Source organism: Ornithorhynchus anatinus, chromosome X1, assembly GCF_004115215.2.
Source record: "Ornithorhynchus anatinus isolate Pmale09 chromosome X1, mOrnAna1.pri.v4, whole genome shotgun sequence".
Taxonomy (NCBI): domain Eukaryota; kingdom Metazoa; phylum Chordata; class Mammalia; order Monotremata; family Ornithorhynchidae; genus Ornithorhynchus; species Ornithorhynchus anatinus.
The window spans coordinates 112,236,066-112,256,376 of record NC_041749.1 but is presented as its reverse complement, the minus strand read 5'-3'; the positions used below and the strand labels follow the sequence as shown (position 1 = coordinate 112,256,376).

Below are 20,311 nucleotides of genomic sequence, written 5' to 3'. Positions count from 1 at the left end.
TCTTTAATAAAATAGAGTAATAAATGATATATACAAATATACACAAGTGCCATGGGGAGGGGAAGGGGGTAGAGCAGAGGGAGACAGTAGAGGCAATGGGGAGGGGAGGAGGGGCAGAGGGAAAGGGAGGGCTCAGTCTGTGAAGGCCTCCTGGAAGAGGTGAGCTCTCAGTAGGGCTTTGAAGAGGGGGAAGAGAGTTAATTTGGCGGATGTGAAGAGGGAGGGCATTCCAGGTCAGTGGTAGGACGTGGGCCGGGGTCGACGGTGCAGCAGGCGAGAACGAGGCACAGTGAGGAGGTTAGCGGCAGAAGAGCGGAGTGTAGGGGGTGGGCTGTAGAAGGAGAGAAGGGAGGTGAGGTAGCAGGGGGCAAGATGATGGAGAGAGCACAGTCCTGGAAGTCAGAGGACCTGAGTTCTAATCCCAGATCCGCCACTCGTCTGCTGCATGACCTTCGACAAGTCACTTAATTTCTCTGGGCCTCAGTTACCTCACATGTAAAATGGAGATTAAGGCTGTGAGACCCATGTGGGACATGGACTATGGACTAATCTAATTAGCCCATATCTACCCCAGTTTTTAGTGCAGTGTCTGGCACGTAATAAGCACTTAACAAATGACATGAAAATTTTTTAAAAAAAGAAGAATCAAGGGATGGCCAACCCCGGTTAAAAGTCATCAGTGGTATTTTCTGAGTGTTTTCTGTGTGCAGAGCACTGTACTAAGCGCTTGGGAGAGTACAGTACAACAGAGTTGGTAGACACATTCCCTACCCACAAAGAGCTTGAGGTCTATATGGGGAGGCAGACATTACTATGAATAAATAATTTATAGTATGCAATTTATAGATACGAACTTGTTAAGCGCTTAGTAGAGTGCTTTGCACACAGTAGGCACCCAATAAATACGAATGAATGAGTGAGTTCACAGAAAGCCCTCAGAAACAAATTCATAGGGCAGGGTTGCCGGAGATCACCGTAATCACCATAGCACTGATTTCCCCTGACCCTGAATTGGGCCCTCTGGTGCTCGGGGGCACTGGTTGCTGCTGTAGGGGAACAGGAAGGGGTAACTGCGCAGAGATCTCTGCAGTAACTTCAGTTCACCATCTAGGTGACCTGCTCCAGGTCATGTTCCTTGAGGTCATCTCCTCCAAGAGGCCTTCCCTGACTAAGCCCTCCTTTCCTCTTCTCCCACTCCCTTCTGCATTGCTCTGACTTGGTCCCTTTATTCATCCCCCCCTCCCAGCCCCACAGCACTTAGGTACCTATCTGTAATTTATGTATATATTTATATTAACGTCCGTCTCCCCCTTTAGACTGTAAGCTCATTGTGGGCAGGGAATGTGTCTGCTTATTGTTGTATTGTACTCTCCCAAGTGCTTCTTAATAGAGTGTTTTGCACAGAGTAAGTGCTCAATAAATACGATTGAAGGAATGAATGAGTCCAAAGGATAGACTAGAACTACAGGCTGCTTCTACTCATCCTTTCTCTTCTGTGAGTCCTGAGGGAATGGACTGTGATTTGGACTGGAGGTAGAAGCATTTCCTGGAGCAGTAATTCAAATTAGGGTAGAGGCAGAGGAAGGATTGCTTGGGCTCCCTTTTGGGTACTCCCTCCAGGATAGTTGCCCCTGGACCTCTCCTGATAGCCCACATCCTTCTCCAATCCCCTCCCCTGATTCGGCCACCGATTAGGGGCTTGTGAAGAGAAGCAGCATGGCATAGTGGAAAGAGCCCAGGCTTGGGAGTCAGAGGTCATGGGTTCTAATCCTGCCTCTGCCACTTGTCAGCTGTGTGACTTTGGGCAAGTCACTTAACTTCTCTGTGCCTCAGTTACCTCATCTGTAAAATGGGGATTAAGACTGTGAGCCCCACGTGGGACAACTTGATTCCCCTGTGTCTACCCCAGCGCTTAGAACAGTGCTCGGCACATAGTAAGCACTTAACAAATACCGTTATTATTATTATTATTATTGTAGCGGCTCAATTTCTCTCTTGTCCGAAAAGCTGAAAGTCTGCAGCACGTTAGAGTTCTCAGGTCCCTTCTGCCAAGATACCTCCACATTTAACTTTCTCTTCTCTCAAGTTGTGTCAGCAAAGAAATTTGGTTCAGGAGATGCCTTCCGTCATTCCCACTGTATTTACCTCTTGTCATAACTCACCTTCAAGTTCCTGAAGTCCTAAGATGGAATGCGTTCTCTCCAAGAGAAAGCAGGAAGAAATATTTACTCCCCGGTTACCTGTAGCTGACTTACTGGAGATGGATGGAGGAGGGTGCAGAGGGGCGAATGGAGAAAACGTTTTTATGGCCAGGCTAACACAGACCGAATGAGAGGGCAAGTAAAATGACCTCTCCTAATGACTCTGCGTCTCAGTCGATCTATCGTTCATATTGATTGAGTGCTTACCGCGTGCAGAGCACAGTACTAAGCCCTTAGGAGAGTACAATGTAACAGAGTTGGTAGACACGTTCCCTACCCACAACTAGCTTACAGACTAGAGAGACTTCAAATGGCATCGTGGCAGAGTTTGTGTCTCTGAAATAGTATTCTCGGGGGAGGATGATTGGATTTGGTTTAAAATGGCTTTAACTGATCTTCATACTCTGAAACTGTCATTCTTGATTATGGCCTCCCCCAGGAGGGGGTTCAGGGACTCAGATGTCCTGCTTATCGAGGGTTGCTGTGCCTACAGTCCTGACCCTGGAAGTCACAATGCCCTGCCTTCCCCCTCAAAGGGTATTTATTCATTCGATCTTATTTATTGAGCGATTACTGTGTGCAGAGAACTGTACTAAGCATTTGGTTCTTGGCAGTTTTCTCCATGGGATTGGTTGTTGGCTGCATTTTCTTTCCTTGTAAGAGCTGGAAATTTTATTCCCCAACTGGTGTTTTACTTTATTTGAGGCTCTCTCCCTCTTTCCCTCTCCCCTTACCACCCCGCACCCCCCTTTCTCCTTTAACAAGGAGAGCAATTTGTGGAGAAGGAGCTTATGAACCATTTCAGGAACTTTGGTGTTTAATGACAACTCTGCTGCCCACCGCCTCCCCACAAGCTGTGCAGCCACAAATCTTCCTAATAACACCGGGTGCCGACAAGGTCAGGAGGTCACCCCCGGTTGGAGTACATCAAGCTTCACCAGGAAAATGTGACTTTAGCTGAGCAGAGCATTTCGTGGTGGCGCCAGCCAGTTCGACCCCCTCGTAAAAGTGCTGTCTGCAGCCACCACTGCTGAGGAACGACCTCTCCCTGCAGGCCTCCAGAAGTATAAGGACAAATTAAACCAGCCGGCCCTGTCCGGATTGTGAGGAACCTGAAAAACACATGCTTGCTTATTATTAATGGCAGGTTTAATGGACATGTATCCCACATCTCCCCCAACCCCCTCAAGAAGAAAGTCAGAGTATAAAAGGTGGGTAGTGGGTTTGGTTGGGCGTTACCCCTCACCAGCTGGAAGCCCCCTTGATTTTCCTGGGATGAGCTTAATAGGAATATTTGCTGCCTGGGGCCAAGAATAAGGTTTTCATCCCAGAGAGGACTCAGGTCAGTCTGTATTGATTGCTGCCCTTCACCTGCTACTCAAAAGCAGGAGCCCCATTACAGGGTGAAGAGAGCTTCGTCTTAAGCTTGTATCGAGCATCTCTCCCCTCCCACTGCCCTGCACACACGTACTGGATCAGTACTAAAATGTTGTACAGTTCGAATGGAACTTGGCAAGCGTTAGAATGAGAGGGACAGATTTTCCCAACAAAAGATTGTGGTTCAGTTCGAGCAAGAATTGTAGGGGAGATGCCTCACGGTGTCTGGTGCCATCATCTTTGGGTTGGAACTGTGGAAACCAGAGACTCTGCTCTAAGGGGAACACTGGGGGCTGGGTTCGAGTGGGGGGGGGGCCCAAAGTCTCCACAGAATGCATTTGGCCTGAAACTAAGTCGGGAACTACTCAATTAGATTATGGATGAGATGTCAAATGAGTTCCAAGAGGGAGAGCTCCCTGGAGAGTGAGTGAGAGAGAGAGAGAGAGAGAGAGAGAGAGAGAGAGAGAAGCAATGTACCGTAACATGGTCGCACCTCTCTGGGCATTCCAGCAAATGGATGGATCTCATCAGAAAAGCATAAACTTCATTTCCTCCTGGGTTTGGCTAGAGGCATCTTTGACCCTCATTATCCCTTCTCCTGAGATGCTGTTTTCCCACTGAGTGAAACTGTTTCCTTAGGAACTAATCTGCCAATTGGGGATTGAATTACTTTTTGAGTACAATAAAATTCCCTGCTTCCCCAGCCCCTCCCCTCCACATCTACTCTCTTCACAGACCCAAACGCATGTGAGTACACACACACACACACACACACACACAGAGAGAGAGAGTCCCTTCCTCGATCTTCCTCATTGACGATTGTTTTTAACAGGAAACACAAGTCCAATTTAATGCCTGTGTTACTTTTCAGTTACTGATGAACAAGCAAATTGGACTAAAAAGATATGAAGTCGATGGAAGGAAAGTCCTCTTTTACTTTGATGAGGTAATTTTGTCTTTGATTGAATTTTATTAAATGTTGAAATGGGTCCCTTGGGTACTGCCTTGGAAAATATTTGCCCTAGCTTGTGAAAAAGTATCCCTAGTTCCAGAGGAAAATGGGTGGTAAAGAAACCTCCCAGCACTATCATCTGGAGGTATTTGCTCTGACATTGTTTAGTTCTGTTTGAAAAAGACCATGTACTGTCCTGAAATGGTGCTGATTTGGCCTTGCAAGATGGAGGCAGACTTGGGATGAGAGGTACTAGACACATCTAGTAGTCTCAGGGAAGTGGAAGCTTAGATAAACACAGTTGAGACTCCAGAGGTGGACCCAGAGACACATAAACAAGATCAGGAAGGTGGACACCCACCCGCCCATACGCACGCAGTCAGGGAGATGGACCTGCAGATATACACATGAGGTCAGAAAGCTGAACACGCAGACCCAGAGCTGCGTGTGATACACAGGGAAAATGGACAGGTTCTAGAGGTTCCCTGCTGGGGGCAGGGATGAGAGAGAGAGCTGTAACCAAGAGTGCTGATATTGGTTCTAGTTCCAGCCAGCCCCCATATTGCCACAAGGAGCAGGACAGATAACCCCCAAAGTCTGTGACCATAGTGACCTCTGTTGTCCTCTCCTCAAAGATTTGGCAGCCCCGTTCTGCTTTCCTCCAGAAACTTCTGTGGCAGAGTGCCAAACTTATTGTTTGAAGCTTAGAAAGAACATCACTTGTATGTATCAAGGACCTGTTGTGTTCTAGGTGATTAATAAATGTTTATTAAAAATTATGAGGAGAACTCTTTGTTTAAATGGTATTCATTAATCAATCAATTGTATTTATTGAGCCCTGACTGTATGCAGTGCCCTGTAGTAGGTGCTTGGGAAAGTACAATATAACAGAGGTGGTAGACACATTTCCTGCCCACAGGTGCTTACTATGTGCCGGGCACTGTACTGAACACTGGGATAGATACAAGATAATCAGGTCAGACACAGCCCCTGTCCCCCATGGGACTGACAGTCTATGTCAGAGGGTAGAGGATTTAATCCCCATTTTACAGATGTGGTAATTCAGGCAAAGAGAAGTTAAGTTGCACTTCTATCTGTGACCTTTAGACAATTGATACTTGTTCCATCCCCAACCCCACAGAACTTATGTACATATCTTTAAACTGTATATTATAAAATATTTATATTGTTGTCTGTCTCCTCCTCTGAACTGGAAGCTCGTTATGGGCAGGGAACATTTCTACTGACTCTTTTGTACTCTCCCAAGTGCTTATTACAGAGCTCTGCATATAGTAAGTGCTCTTTATGTACCATTGATTGATCGATTAAGTGACCTGCCCAATGTCACACAGCAGACAAGTGGTAGAGCAGCGATTAGAAGCCAGATCCTCTGACTCGCAGGACCGTGCTCTATCCGTTAGGCAACACTGCTTCACCCCCCACCCCCTTTTTGGGATTAGCATATCTGTCTGATCTTTGTCTTATCTTCTAAGTGTTAGACACAGCTAGCTCTACCTCATGTGTGACCAGAACAAGAACTGCAATCGGTTCAGAGCTCAAACTTATACCTTCCTCATACAGATTCCGAGTCAGTGTATGACCTGTGTGAAATTCCAAGCCTTCAGGGAGTACATTGTTGGGAAGACAGCTCCAGTGCCAATCAAAGTGTATGATTACTATGAGCCAGGTATGTTCATAAATTGAAACTGTCACTGTCTCCTTGACGCGCTAGTCTGTATTGTCTTCAGCCTTTTTTTTGTTTTTTTGGGTTTTTTCTTTTTTGTTTTTTTCACTTTGCAGCATTCGAAGCTACTCGGTTCTACAATGTTAGTGAAAACAGTCCCCTGGGGCGAGAGCTGTGTGATGGGCCAACTTGCAATGAGGTGGAGAGCTCAGCTAATCAGTGGCCTGGTAAGTCATGGCCCATTTCTGGAGATCAAGAGGCTCAGCAGGAAAATGTTGGCAAGCCTTGAGATCCCTGGGAGAAGTCCAAGATGCCATAAAAATGGAATCGATCACAACCCCAACTCTGGGGTTCGGTTATTCTGCGTCATGTCGGAAGAGTAATCGCTCTCCTCTCCAACTTTTCAAAACTTTTGATATCTCATGAATTGCCAGGCAAAGGTGGGCCCAATGGTCCCCCATGAATAGTAGTGGCAGGAGTCTCAACCTTCTGATCCTTGGGTTACCGTTTAGTGAAAGCCGTATGGCGTAACTGATAGAGCATGGGCCTGGGAGTCAGTCGGTCATGGGTTCATTCAATTCATTCAATTGTATTTATTGAGTGCTTACCGTGTGCAGAGCACTGGGTTCCAATTCTGGCTCCACTGCTTGTCTGCTGTATGGCCTTGGTCAAGTCACTTCACTTCTCTGTGCCTCAAAAATAATAATAATAATAATGATAATGATATTTGTTAGGCACTTACTATGTGCCAAGCACTGTTCTAAGCACCGGGGTAGATACAAGATAATCAGGTTGTCCCACGTGGGGCTTCACAGACTTAATCCCCATTTTCCGGATGAGGTAACTGAGGCACAGAGAAGTTAAGTTACTTGCCTAAAGTCACACAGCTGATAAGTGGTGGAGCCCGGGTTAGAACCCATGACCTCTGACTCCCAAGCCCGTGCTCTTTCCACTAAGCCATGCTGCCTCAATGACTTCATCTGTAAAATGGGGTTTAAGACTGCGAGCCCCATGTAGGACAGGGACTGTGTCCATCCCAATTTGCTTGTATCTACCCCAGTGCTTAGTACAGTGCCTGGCACATAGTACACGCTTAACAAATACCATCATCATCAAGACCACGCTCACCGTCATCATTTCGTTTAGGGAAATTTGTCCGATTAAAATTAAGTTTCAACCCTTGGCTTAAATCCTACCTTGGGTATGGAATGTGATGACTGCAACAACTGCCACTTGTTGCGAAGCCGGGAGAAATTCTCCAGTAAGGAAATGGGGCAAACCGTTATGGAGAGCTCCCCTGGGTAATCCCTTTCTAACACAACTGCCATTGCTGTTTCAGGTTTTGTTCACAACGGCCCCTGTAACAGTGTGTTCGGCTGCCTAGAAGAGGAGTACTTCGAGCAGTGCATGTGCTCCCGGGACTGTGGCTACGACGGGGACCCCGTGTGTGGCTCAGATGGTGCCATCTATCAAAACCACTGCCAAATGGAGGTGGCTGCATGCAGAAACAACACCAGGATTGAACAAGTGTCTCTGTCTCACTGCTCTGCCGGTAAGTGCCTTTCCTGTGTCTGATCTGGGTTGGGTTGGGGCCATAATCGAGACAGAGCCAAGGATATTTAAAGTTCCAACACCTCGGAAAGGTCATTAATGTGAGGTTTCTTCCTGAGCTTTCCAAACAAACGATGCCTCAAAGCAGGCAGTCTTGAGCCACGTCCCCCTCGCCTCCCTCTGTCTGGGGGTCATGCCAGATGCACCATTTTACAGCTTTTCCTCGGGTCCTGATAGGGAATCCATTGTCATGGCTCTCCTATAGAGCTCAGCTCCCCAGATGAAGCAGTGATGCACTGCCGCCTCCTCCCCCTTAATTGCTCTTCTCTTTCCCATGGAAAGCCACATAAACCTCCCAAGCAGCAGTTACAAACATTCATGCCGTCCCCGTCTAAAATGATTCTCTTCAGAGACGGTGAACATTGATCGGCATTCCTACTCAGTCACACGAGTCACTGTTGCTTTGCACCGTCGTGATTGCCCGTGAACCGAAACGGTCTCTGAGAAACCTCACCAGTCTATACTGTAAACCTCCACTGTCATTTTCCGCAGCTGAGAATTCACAGGATGCAAAAGAGACACATTTCCAAGCTGTTGAACAGCCCGATATTGAGCAAACTCAAGCGGGTAAGAATATCCCAGGGTCCGAAATAAAGGCCCACCCCCTCGCCCACCCGCTCTTCCCATTTCAATTCTCCGTGTGCCTTTGGAAGTCAGAAAGAGTTGATCTGGGAGAACATCATCCTGCAAACCAGGCTATTCCTTGCGAGCTTCAGAGAAGTCAGGAAAGCTGGAGTGGCTGGGGCAGTCCGTGGAAATGGCTCTTTATTGGCTCGAGTTGCTGGATTGAGTTGAAACTTCTAGTATGGCGGGGGGAATCGCTAAACATTATTGGATGATTTTTCTCAGGGGAGGGGAGTGGTAACATGTTATAATCTCCTGCTGGCCTTAGCTCCAAACAGCAAGACAACACTGCTCCATACCAGTATCTATCGGATTGAGACGCACTCTGGTGTGGCAAGGCGAGGTCCCACTAGTTAGAAAACCAGGCTGCCCAGAGACAGAGAACCAGGCTGGGCCCAGGTAGGGCTGTTTCGAAGAGATAGAGAAGACAACCAGCTGAGTGCAGGTGGGAGCTGGAGCTGAGGGTTAGTCAGTGAGTTCAGAATCTGGAGAAAACTTGGTTGACATTTCCTCTTGTTTGGATATGTGAAATCAGTCAGTCATTCAGATTTATTAAACACCTGCTGTGTGTGCAGAACACCGTACTAGAAGCCTGGGAGAATAGAAGTAAAGGACATAGAGAAGCAGCTGAGAAGCAACGTGGCCTAGTGGATAGAGCACGGGCCCAGGAGTCAGAAGGACTTGGGTTCTAATCCCTGCCCCATCACTTGTCTGCTGTGTGACCTTGGGCAAGTCACTTCACTTCTCTGGGCCTCAGTCACCTCATTTTTAACCTCATGTAGGACAGGGACTGTGTCCAATCTGATTGGCTTTTACCTATCCCAGCACTTAGTACGGTGCCTGGCAGGTAGTAAGTGCTTAACAAGTACCATAAAATAAAAAAAAGACATGATCTTTGGCCTTGAGGAGCACACAGTAGAATACAGGAGACAGATACAAATTATCTACAGATATTCAATATATGGTGATCACAGGAGAAAGATGAATAAGAGTATTTTGATCCCTATACACACAAATACTAAGGGTGGTTATCAGGATGATATGAGCTGGGGTGGTGAAAATTAATCAGGCATGTTTCCTGGAGGGAGAGGATTTCAGGAGGACTTTGGAGATAGGGAGAACTATGGTCTGGCAGATTTGAAGGGGAAAGAGTGCCAGGGAGGGGAAGAGCATGAGCAAGGAGTTGGAGGTGAGCGTCGTTGAAAGTGAGGCACAATGAGAAGGTGAGCCTGGTTCAAAAGAAGAGCGGGAGCTGGATGTGGTGGGAGAAGAGACCAGGTGGCGATCCTTGGAAGTCAGAAGTCAGGGATTTGTGCTTGATGCAGAGGCAAATGAGTAGCCATTCGAGGTTTTTGAGGAGTGATGGATGCCCAACAGTTTGGAATGATGATCTGGGTAGCAGAGTGGAGTATAGATTGGAGAAGAGAGAGGTTAGAGGCAGGAAGACCAGTGAGGAGGCTGATGCAGTAGTCAGGTTGGTAGATGAGGAAGACATAATGAAGTGAAAAGTAGAGAAGAGGATAAAGAGGACTTTTATTGATAATCCTGGGAAGCAAGTCCTTGTAATCACGCAAGTTAGCAAATCCACGTAATTCGAGGTTTACCAGGGCAAAAGATTCAGTAGTTTTGTGAAATACTTTTCCAACTGCTCTGCCAGACTCACTCATGGATTACTCTGAGTATTACTAGAAATTCTTGAGTCAGAAATAAAGTACATGAGAAAATGGATTATCAGTACTGTGGCCACTTCAAGTAAACTGAACAAAATTGAGTTTGCCAGTCTTGGAAAGGCCCACGCCAATTTTTTTTTTTAAGTTACCAAGGCCATTTTTCTCATTATGTCCATTTGGTCACCAGACATTTGGATAATCAGCTTTTTATTCCAGTCCATTTCTCAGTCATTGGTCCTAATGAAAAGTAACTGATTTTTTCCCGCCTGCCTCTTAGTTTTAACTCGACTCTTTCTTTGTTGACTACTGAATAAGCCATACGTGGTGGTTTGGGGTGGAAAAATTTGCAGTCCGTTGAAAGAGCCCTGTATTTTTATTTGTGTGGCGTATTCCCAAATGCCTAAAGCAGAGTCCCGCATACAGTACATTGTTGATGATAATGATGATGACATTGCATCCTTCCTCTACTTGCTATGTCCATTCTGTTGATGCTCAAGTTAGGACACATCTCCCCACAAATCCCTGGAAGCATCTAGTCCTTCTGCTCTAGAGAAGCTTTCTGGTCATTATTCATGAGCAGGACAGCTTTCCCCTTGAGGCTCTGAAACATTGACCTCTTTTGCTAATTTTGCCAGGGTAGAAATCAAATAATGGTCTTTCTGTAATTTTTTCTCCTTGGATTCTCAAGCGGTACATGTTCTCTCTCTCTCTCTCTCTCTTGGTCTGCCAGTGTCTTTGTCTCTCTCACCTTATATCCCATTTCCATTTTTACTGGTACCCTCTTTTCTTTCTCTTTCTGCTTGATAAGTTCTGGACATATATCCTTTTCTGTAACGAAGTGTTGGTGCTCTGAGAATCTCGTGATTGGAGCAGTGGATTCCTGTGCAAATTGAGCTGCTAGACCAGGCAAATTGAGCTGCTAGACCAGATTCAGTGGATCTCCAGGTGGGTTGGTTAAACAACGGCTAGTAAGCAACACTCCCGGAAAACCAGTGTCACCGCCAAAATGAGCTACCCCGGGTTAGGAGCCAATAGCAGCCGTAGCTAAGTTCAGTCTCCGTCGGTCAAAGCTTCGGTGGCTCCGGCTTCCGGAGATGAAGATGAAGTGAGCGTGTTCAAATGTGAAGCGAAAGTGCCCTTGAGGAGGAGAGACCAGCATGTGATTCCAAATAATCCTTTAGGCTCATCTTAGGTCAACCACACAGTAAATGAATCGACATTAACTAGGACCAAGTCCGTTTACACACACAACTCCATCTGGCTCATTCATTTTGGTGGCACTGAAGCGTATGATTGGTTTAAGTCAGGTCAGGTGTCCTGGGGTTAAAGTGAAAGTTTAGATGAGCTGTGTGTAAATCTGTGATTTCCAGAAGGGATGTAGAACCCCGGGAGCCAGATCAGACATTGGATAAATCACAGAGGAATTTGGATTCACAAGCCTTTGCTGATCTCCAGAACACATAGCAGGGATGGTTTAGGCATTGGTGGGTCCTCTTTCTTTGAAGAAAATGTCACCCAATTTGGAAACTACATTTACTAGTAATAAAAAAAAACACAAAAGAAATTATTGTTCTAGGCTGGTTTTTCTGATAAATTTTACTATGCATTATTGTTAGACTTATAACCTCTTTCTGCCTTGTAGCCAAACTCTTCATAGCATTAAGCCTTTCTTGCACTTTTGAGTGTAGCTCCAACTCCTTGAGGTTTAATTAAGTGGTAAATTATCCATTTTTAAACTAAACTAAGGGTGCTCCTCTCCCACCGATCATATTTCACACTCTGTTCCACTTGCCATCAGTGTGCACCCCACCCGCCCCAAAGGTGAGCTCTGGGCAACTGCTCCTTCTGCCCATTTTCACTGTGGGCAGGGAATGTGTCTATCATCTCTGTTATATTGTAGTCTCCCAAACACTCAGTACAGTGCTTTGCACACAGTAGGCGCTCAGTAAATATGATTGAGTTAATAAAGTGGTCCTGTCGAGCAGACATTTTGGCAATGTGAGGCCAAGCCTCATGGGACTGAGCCTGTGCTATTCCACTGGTGTTTGACCTTAGCTCTTGTAAGGTATGTTTATGGAGGGTGAGGCACAGCAGGGTGCATTTCTTTTTTTTTCTTTTTCTTTTTTTCTCTTTTCTATTTGAAAGCATGGCTGGCATTCTGCTACTTCATTGGTTCTTCCTACTTCTACACTGAATCCTAGGGCAGTGAAGGAGATTCTGCTCAGCACAGCTCAGAGATAGGGATGCATCCTCTCCATACCCCAGAACATCATTTTGGGAACTTTTAACAACATTTTAACCACTGGGCAGGATGATGATGTGCCCTAGCCCTATCATCCTCAGGGAAAGCACCCCCCCAACACACCTTATCCACACCATGGCTTTGGCAAGCCCCCAAATTAGTCACAGCGATATTGGGGATGGGAGCGCAGGTTCGGAGACAGGAGCAGGCCCAGGCTCTGGAGAAGGTAGGAAGGAAGGAACAAATTCTGACTTTGGGAGGTGGGGGTTGTCTTCCCCCAACAAGCTCCCTCTGCCTTAAATCCCCTAAGGCTTGAATGTGGCCCCTGGAAACCTGGGCTGGCCTTGGCCACCCGGTTTCTTTTTATGAACATATCCAGGTGAGCCAATGATTACGTCCATGTCACACGCATCTCGCAAAGCACCGGGACAGACGGGGCTGAGGTTCATCCGTCTTTTTTGATGGGGGATGCCGACATCATCCTCATGGGGTCCGGGTGCTGAGAGCAGACGGTGCTCTCTCTTCCCAAACCCCAATTAAAATAGAAATAAGGATCATCATGTTTCAGTTCTTTTCTCTAACTCATGGAGTTCCACAGCTCCCTTTGCCGAACATCTCCTATCAGGATGATTGCCATTGTGACTTCCCTATCTCCCCCAATTTGCCTGCCGCACGGAGGGGCTCGTTCAGGCCTCTTTCATCAGGGGATGTGTTTTGACAAAAGGGAAAAGGATTCCAAAAGTTCGCTAACCTCACTTCCTGGGCAGGCCTCTTCCGAAGCTCCAAGAATCTGTTCTCTTTCCCTGCCACCACTTCCTTTAGAGACTTCACGTGGCAGGGGCCTCTCTACCGAGGTGGTGTGTTGGATGGAACGGTCTGAGAAGGCAGCTCTCAGTGCCTGCTTTCTTCCCTGGGGAGCGGACGGGGATGCGTCCTGGCTTGCCCGGCCTCTGCCAGCCTGACAGTCGATCCTGAGCTCGGGCCTCTTCCCCGAGGCAGCCCTCAGAGCCAGGCCCAGAACGTCCTCTCCGGGAGGAATTGCTCCTTGGAATGGATGGGTCTGGCGAGGAGCCACGGCTCTCTTCCATCCCTGGGGCTCTCAGTGAGTCTTGGCTGGGATGCACATGTTGAAGGTGGGGAGCGGTGGGTGAGTAATAGGAAACACTGGCCTTTTATCTTCCTCTGGACATGCGTTCCTGGGAGAAATGAGTTCTATGATCTTAATTCCGTCCCTGGTGGACAGTAATCATCCGTTCACTGAACTACCTCATGATTTGGCAACTCCTCATTCGGAGGAGGCCAAGAGCAAGTTAGTGGGACTGGAATCACCTTCTGGGTGAGAGCTGGGGTTGGAATGGCAGGGCTGGGGAGTGGGTGGGGGGCAGAAAGGGGGAAGGCTTGGGTCCTTCTTTTTTTTTCTTTTCCGGCTTCGGCTGTTTTCAGAGACGAAGACATTTTCTGGCTAAACGAGACACCTAGTCTGGTGGGAAATTTCCATTCTGTGGCAAGTAGAGGAGAGTAGGAATTTTACTGAGATTTCAACTGAAATCATCATCTGGAGGGGTGGCGCTTCTGAAGAGATTGACCGGTCTCTGTCCGACCACAGCTGGGAGCGCCTGTGGAGGAAGCAGACTGATATTTTTTCTCACTTGTTTTCCTCTCAGTCATCTCCTTTCAACCGGTATCTGAACTGGACTTTTCTCTTTCAATCAGCATCACAGATTTGGGAGAGTATACAGCAGAGTGTAATACATCCCCAAGTGAGACCATTGCAAAACTTTCTGGATGGCAAGAAGCCCAGGACTCATGGTCACTTCAAACCCAGGCTCTGTCCTTGGGGTCCCTAGGGGATGGGAAGGGAACATTTCCTCCCAAATAAGGAATTAAACCGATTCTACTCCATCCAAGGCATTTCTCTTATGCGTGTTTCCATTTTTCACCCAGCTCTTACTGGCTTCGAATAGGGCTTCCCAGACTTTTCCCACCCCGGAACTCTCTATCATGTCCTACACCTTCTTTTGCCTCTTTCGAACGCCCCCTCCCCCTCCTCAGCCACGGTCAGAACTCCTTTATTCTCATAACAGTTCCCAAATTGCCGTTGCCCCTCCTTCAAATGGCCACTAGCCCCTTCTCCTTTTCCCTGGGAAGATTCCAAGGCTGGGGTTCTTTTCTCCTGGTCCAGCCCATGCCCTCCGGCACCTCCCACCCTCGACTCTCCGGGTCCCTAGTTGAAAAGACTTCAATCCTTAGCCACAGGAGACTTTCAGGGGTCCCCACTGGGAGAAACACTCACTAAGGGACAAAAATGAAGCAGAGTCCGAAACAAGGCTCACGTTATCACTAGACACTTCCCGAACATCCCTTGTGTGCAGGTCCCTGGCCTAGGCCCTCCAAAAAAAACATCAGATGTGATGACATAACCGAACCAGAAGTGCGTTTTGGAAAGGAGCGAGCACGTCAAAGTAGGGAAAGAGAAACAGAGACCACTGCCTGAAGGGGGTAATGCCCACCCACTGGAGCCCGGTTGTTGACCAGCAGCAGATTAGAGGGATTCTTTCTGGATTCAAGACCAGGCACCTGCCGGGAACTGGCTCGGGGAGGTGTCCTGTCTCACCATCTATGGAGTGCAGCGGTGGCACACCTGCCCTACCTGCCTCAGGGGTGCTGGGAGGTGCACGAGGCCCTGTGGGGGTCCCCACAGGGCGCCTGTTTGGCACGGTCACAGGGGTCTGACCCCAGCCAAGCCCCGGGCTCTCTGACGACTCAGCCTATGTTTCGCAATCTGAGCTTGTGATTCTTTCCCTTAAAGCTGAGGAGGCTCCAGTATCCCACTCTGATCTCTCCTACTACTCCTATGAGTATGACCCAGACCCATATGCCTCCGAAGCAGACGTCTTTGAGATTGGGACCGAGTTGACAACAATCAGCAGCCCATTAGGAGAAGGGGACAAGATGCAGGAATCTGTGACCACAGTCGAATGGTGAGGGCTTCAAAAACTCTTCTGAGGAGGGGGAGGGTCTGGGGATGATGCTGGAGTGCAGATTTGGTAAAAAAAAAAAATGATGCCAGAAGAGGATTGTTACCAGGGCTTCTCTTCAGTGTTCCTTTACTTCTGTGATTAGGGGAGGTGAAAAACACAAGACAGGTGCTCAGTACCTATCAACCGCCACAGCAGAAGCACAAACACCTAGGCTAGGAAAATAGAGGGAGGAGTTGTTGTTTTTTTAAATAAAACCAGTGCCTTTCCCCTGCCGCCACCCATCATCTGTTTCTAGACGCACCTCCACCACCCCCTTCCAGTACAGCTCCAAGCTCTGGAGCCAACATTGTCCAGGATCCTCTCCCCATCACTAGTTTTCCGGCCAGACTCGGCCAGGAGTTGACCAATTTGTGCTTTTTTTTTTTTATTACACTGGAAGGGGAAGAGAGCCTTCGGGGAGAGGATGGGTTGTTTTACATAGGGCCATAAAGTCCCACTTTAAGAGAAGGCAAAACTGAGAAACTCCTTGCAAGTTAAAAAGCAAACCAGTTTCTGGTTAGTTCTCTCCCTCAAGATGGCTGCTTCGTCCCAGCAATCAGTGATTGGAATCAATAACACTGTGGTCTCTTTTCAACAGAAATAAAAACCTTCCTGGAAAGAGAAGTGACTCGGAGAGAGAGACTCCTGGACATGTTTGTTCAGATGGCTGACCTGCTGGGGAGCAGAAAGGACCTGGCTACTTCCCTCCTCCTTTCAGCCCTAGGGTCTAACTCCCAAGAGGGAGCAGGCCTCTGGGCTGGCCTAATACCCTTCATTATCTGTTTCACTTTTCCTATCTTGTGTTCCTCTTGTTGGGAATTTTTCCCCGAGTGGCAGACGCCCTGCTGGTTTCAGAGAGAAAGAAGAAGAATTGGGAAATGGCATCAAAACCCGTTTGAAACTGTCCATCTGTTAGGAAGATGCTGCAGAGCATTTCTCTCTCTCTGTTTCTCTGTGGTGTCACCATGACTCAGTTCCCGAGTGCCTGGGTCCCAAACTCCTGAATCCAGCTATGTGGCTGTTTGTTGAGAGATGGCTGAAGAGTTTTTCTTGCTTTTTTTCTGGAAAATGCAGTTTGTGTTGGCAATTATCACACCACCCAGAAGTAAGAGCAAGAAAATAAAGCTCTTTCCATGAAAACAGTACCACCAAAATAGCTTACTAACTACCAAGGGAAATGTTTATTAGTCTGCTTCAAGCAGGAGAGACTCTTGTGTGGAAAGAAAAAGAACATTCGATGTGAGATCAATAAGGGCTAATAGTGTGAAAGTCAGAATCTGAGTGACTGTTCTGTTAGAGTGAAAGCCAACAGATGGCTCTGATGAGGGGGATTGGGGGAGGGGGAAGCCCACCGGTGGGGTTCACTTATTAGAGCATAGGGACAAAAATGCAACCTCATAAATCATCTTACCCTAAAATAAAAGATGAACCTAGCAAATCTGGCCTGAAATTGGAACCCTCCCTACCCCCAGCCCCGGCCGCCACACCAAAATAAATATCCAAAAAGAGCAAGCACATTGCTGTGGCCCCATCCCTACCAATGGAAATTCTCCCTGGGGAAAACCAAAGACCCAATATTCCGCATCTAACAGTAGGGGATGCTGGGCCTGTGACTCCTTTTCCCCAAGGAAGCGTCTTTTAGATCCCCTTTGATGTTGCTGTAGAGTACCCATGGCTTATCGCTAGGTGAGGCCTCCCAGGGATTGATTAGAAGGGAGTGAGTCGGCCATCACCGGACTCGAGTAGAAAATTGCTTTGACTCTTTTCAGGTCTGTTTTTCTCCTTATGGTAACCCGGTGTGAACCACTGGGCGGGGAGTGGGAGGGGGAACTTCTAGGTTCCTTCCAAGCTCAGTACTGGGGAGAGGGAGAGAGTGAGGCTGATGTAGGCACTCGCGAAGAGAAGGCATACTTAATGTTGGGGATTCTAGGTACATTTTTGATCCTTGTGGGTCAGTGAAGAAACCGAGGGAAGAAGCGCCTGTCTCACCCCTTGGGTCCCTGTATCCTTGGGCCCAAAGTGCCTAAGAAGCTGCGCAGGCTCGTGCACTCTGTTCCGTGAGAGAATGTGCCATTTCTGTTTAATATGCAGGGATGTGCCACATCCTAAATAGCGGGAAGAAATCCATGGCCCTCTGCCCAATCTGCAAATAAATAAACTGCTTGAAACCCAACTCCAAAGCAGCTTTTGCTATATACAGTGCAACGGCACAGAAGGGCCCATCTGTTGAGTAGACACAGCTGCCTAAACAAATATTTATTCACTAGGTAAACAACCTGCCTTCTGCAACCTTCAGTGAAAGACATTTTCTTCTTTGAAAAAACTAAAGACATGAAATAACCTCTGTTTCGCATAGTTTGGGGGCTTCAGCTCCAGTAGACTGCCAGGACCCACAGCTTTGTCCTTTCTTCCGACTCCTGGGCCTGCTCTCAGCTTTCTCGTATTTGCCCTTTGCCCTTCGAGGCCTAAGCTTTTCAATAGCGAAAGTTCAAATTTGAGGTTTTTACCGTGTCCCTGTTAATCGCATCCTTCTTGGGTGTGGAGTTAGCTAGGTCTCCTGCCATTTTGTGTCTCGAGCAGAGGAGACCAAGACTTCTTAGACCCTACCCATCAGGGCTCAGAAAGCATCTCTGTGGAAGGAAAACTCTCCGCCCAGTCTAGAGCTGGCTCCCAGAGAGTTTTGTCTACTGGCCTCCCGGCTCCGAGGTCTCCATCGCTTCAATGGGCCCTGCTTTGGGAAATTGAAATGGATTCTCTGGTCTTCTCAAAGGCCCCTTTCCATACTCTTTGAGCATAGTTTCTTTGATCTGTTAGCCTCCCGTGTTCAGAATGAAGATGGGACGGACCTTCCACTCTTCCCCAAAGGAGTGTGCTGGGTGGGTTTACTGCTAGAAGAAGATGAGGGGACCCAACCAGAAACTGCAACAGTTAGGATTCGGCGGGCTCATTCTTTCAAAGCATTGATCTCTCTCTCTCTCTCTCTCTCTCTCTCTCACACACACGCTCACAAAATTTCCTGCAGGATTTTCACTCATTTTGAATAATTAGCTTCATTGTCTTCCCTTGAGACAATAATCAGTACAAGCAAGAAGTAAACTTCAGTGGCCTGTAATCCAAAATCTCACGTTTATACCATGTTTATCTACTTAAATAGACTCGATAGCTATCTTCTAGTTATCAGTTATTTTACTTTTTGTAATCCCTCAAATGAAAGTATTTATGTTTATACTTGCATATTATCAGGAGTATTCTTTATAATGGTATTTATTTAAGTAAATACTTTTTGTCCCTTTCTCTCCATCTGTTTCTGTTTCTCCTGCTTCTCAGTGGATTAAAAAAAAAAAATGACAAACACAGGACAAGAGTCGATCGAATTGAGTTGAATGAAAAAGGCAGACCTGACATGGTTAATACTGATTATTTAATGTACAATAGCCTGGATTGACTGCTTTGGGACATATTGTCTGTTTAGAAACACATTATGTACATTTTTATGTTCACAAATCTTGCGCTTGTTTTGTTTCCTTTGTGCTCCCACCAGCTGAGCCAGCATCAATGAGCAGGGGATGATCAGGAACCCTGGTTGCTGCCTCATCAGGCTGGCAGGGGCATCAGGCAGCAGGCTCTAGTGCTTTACCCAGATTGCTTAGGACTCAGTGACCATTCTTGTTTCCAGAGCTCAGTGCTAGTGAGATGGTTCTGTGTCCACAAAAATGGGCGGGGGGTTGTTTTAGATACTATTTTATTAAAAATCCATTTCTAAAAACAGTCCTGTGTCATGGTGCTTCAATCAGATATCGTGAGCGGGGAACGTGTCTCCGTGCCCTCCTAATCGCTCAGTATAGTGCTCTACACACAGGAGAACACTCAGTAAATACCACGGATCGAGTAATCGACTGATGGGAGCGGAGTTTAGGCACAGCTCTTCAAGAATTCCCGGATCAACGGTCGGGGGGGGAGTTTAGAGGCCAAGCCACGAGCGGCCTACGTACCGGTAAAACTGGGCTTGTTCATTCGTTTGACCGGTTCACGAATATCGTGGGCACACAGGGTGCCGGACTAGGGCGATTAGCCGAAGAACGAAAGAGGAGGCTGGGTCCAGATCCTCAGCGACTCGAGACAACCAGCTTCCTTTGCTACCGCCGAAGCTCTCCTGCGGACACACAAGCCCGCTTCTTCCCGGGCTACGGCCCATTTTGGAGTTGGGATTGAACTAGGGAACTTTTCTGACTGCCTGCTAGCTGGCTGTGTTGGGTCAGTTTACTGCAGGGTGAGCGCACCCCCGAATCAGGGAGGCTGCTAAGGGAAACCTTTGCAAGATGCGGCGGAACCCTTGGCTCGGCCCTGAGGAAGGTTCCTTTTATGAAGCACCAGGCCAGTGAGATCACTTTGCACTACTGAATGGGTGGGGTTGATCACCCAGAGACTTCGCTGGGGCTTTACGGAGGGATCACCGCTGCTCAGGCAATTAACAAGATGTCTTGTTCCAACAGTTCCTACTTCCCAGGGTGCTGACATTGCGAGATTACGCACACATTGCATTTTACAATAATATTTGCTCTTCGGATCCTCGAAAGGGGAGATGTGCCAGCTCCTCTCAAACCAGCCTCACGGGCAGCTGAAGCCGCTCACTGGAACTGGCAAAGAACCAAGACATCCCGGCCTTGCCTCTTCCCCCCCAACTCACCCCCTCTCCTTCCCCTCATTCCAGCCTTCCACCCCAGTTGTCCCCAGTATGTCACGATTTGCTTCTCCAGCTTAGAAAATCAATTTTTTCTCTCTTCCCCTTCATTGTGCTCCCATAGAAAACATTTAATAATAATAACACTGATAATAACCATTTTAATGATGACATCTTACTCTGGGGCAAGCGCTGTTCTAAATGCTGGGGCAGATACCCACTAATGAGGTTGGAGACAGTCCCTTGCCC

General features: G+C 47.5%; 1 protein-coding gene across 1 annotated transcript in view; it reads left to right on the top strand.

Annotated features, from left to right (window-relative positions):
• The window catches only part of CPAMD8 (C3 and PZP like alpha-2-macroglobulin domain containing 8), a gene marked incomplete at its 5' end in the record, with an annotated part of 120,137 nt that extends 101,753 nt beyond the window's left edge, over window positions 1-18,384 (top strand). Inside the window, 7 exons of the mRNA XM_029051144.2 lie at window positions 4,450-4,524; window positions 6,112-6,217; window positions 6,331-6,441; window positions 7,554-7,766; window positions 8,318-8,392; window positions 15,171-15,342; window positions 15,980-18,384. Of these exons, the coding sequence (XP_028906977.2) occupies window positions 4,450-4,524; window positions 6,112-6,217; window positions 6,331-6,441; window positions 7,554-7,766; window positions 8,318-8,392; window positions 15,171-15,342; window position 15,980 (753 nt within the window). The remainder of the gene's footprint in view (window positions 1-4,449; window positions 4,525-6,111; window positions 6,218-6,330; window positions 6,442-7,553; window positions 7,767-8,317; window positions 8,393-15,170; window positions 15,343-15,979) is intronic.
• Between the last annotated feature and the right edge of the window lie 1,927 nt (window positions 18,385-20,311).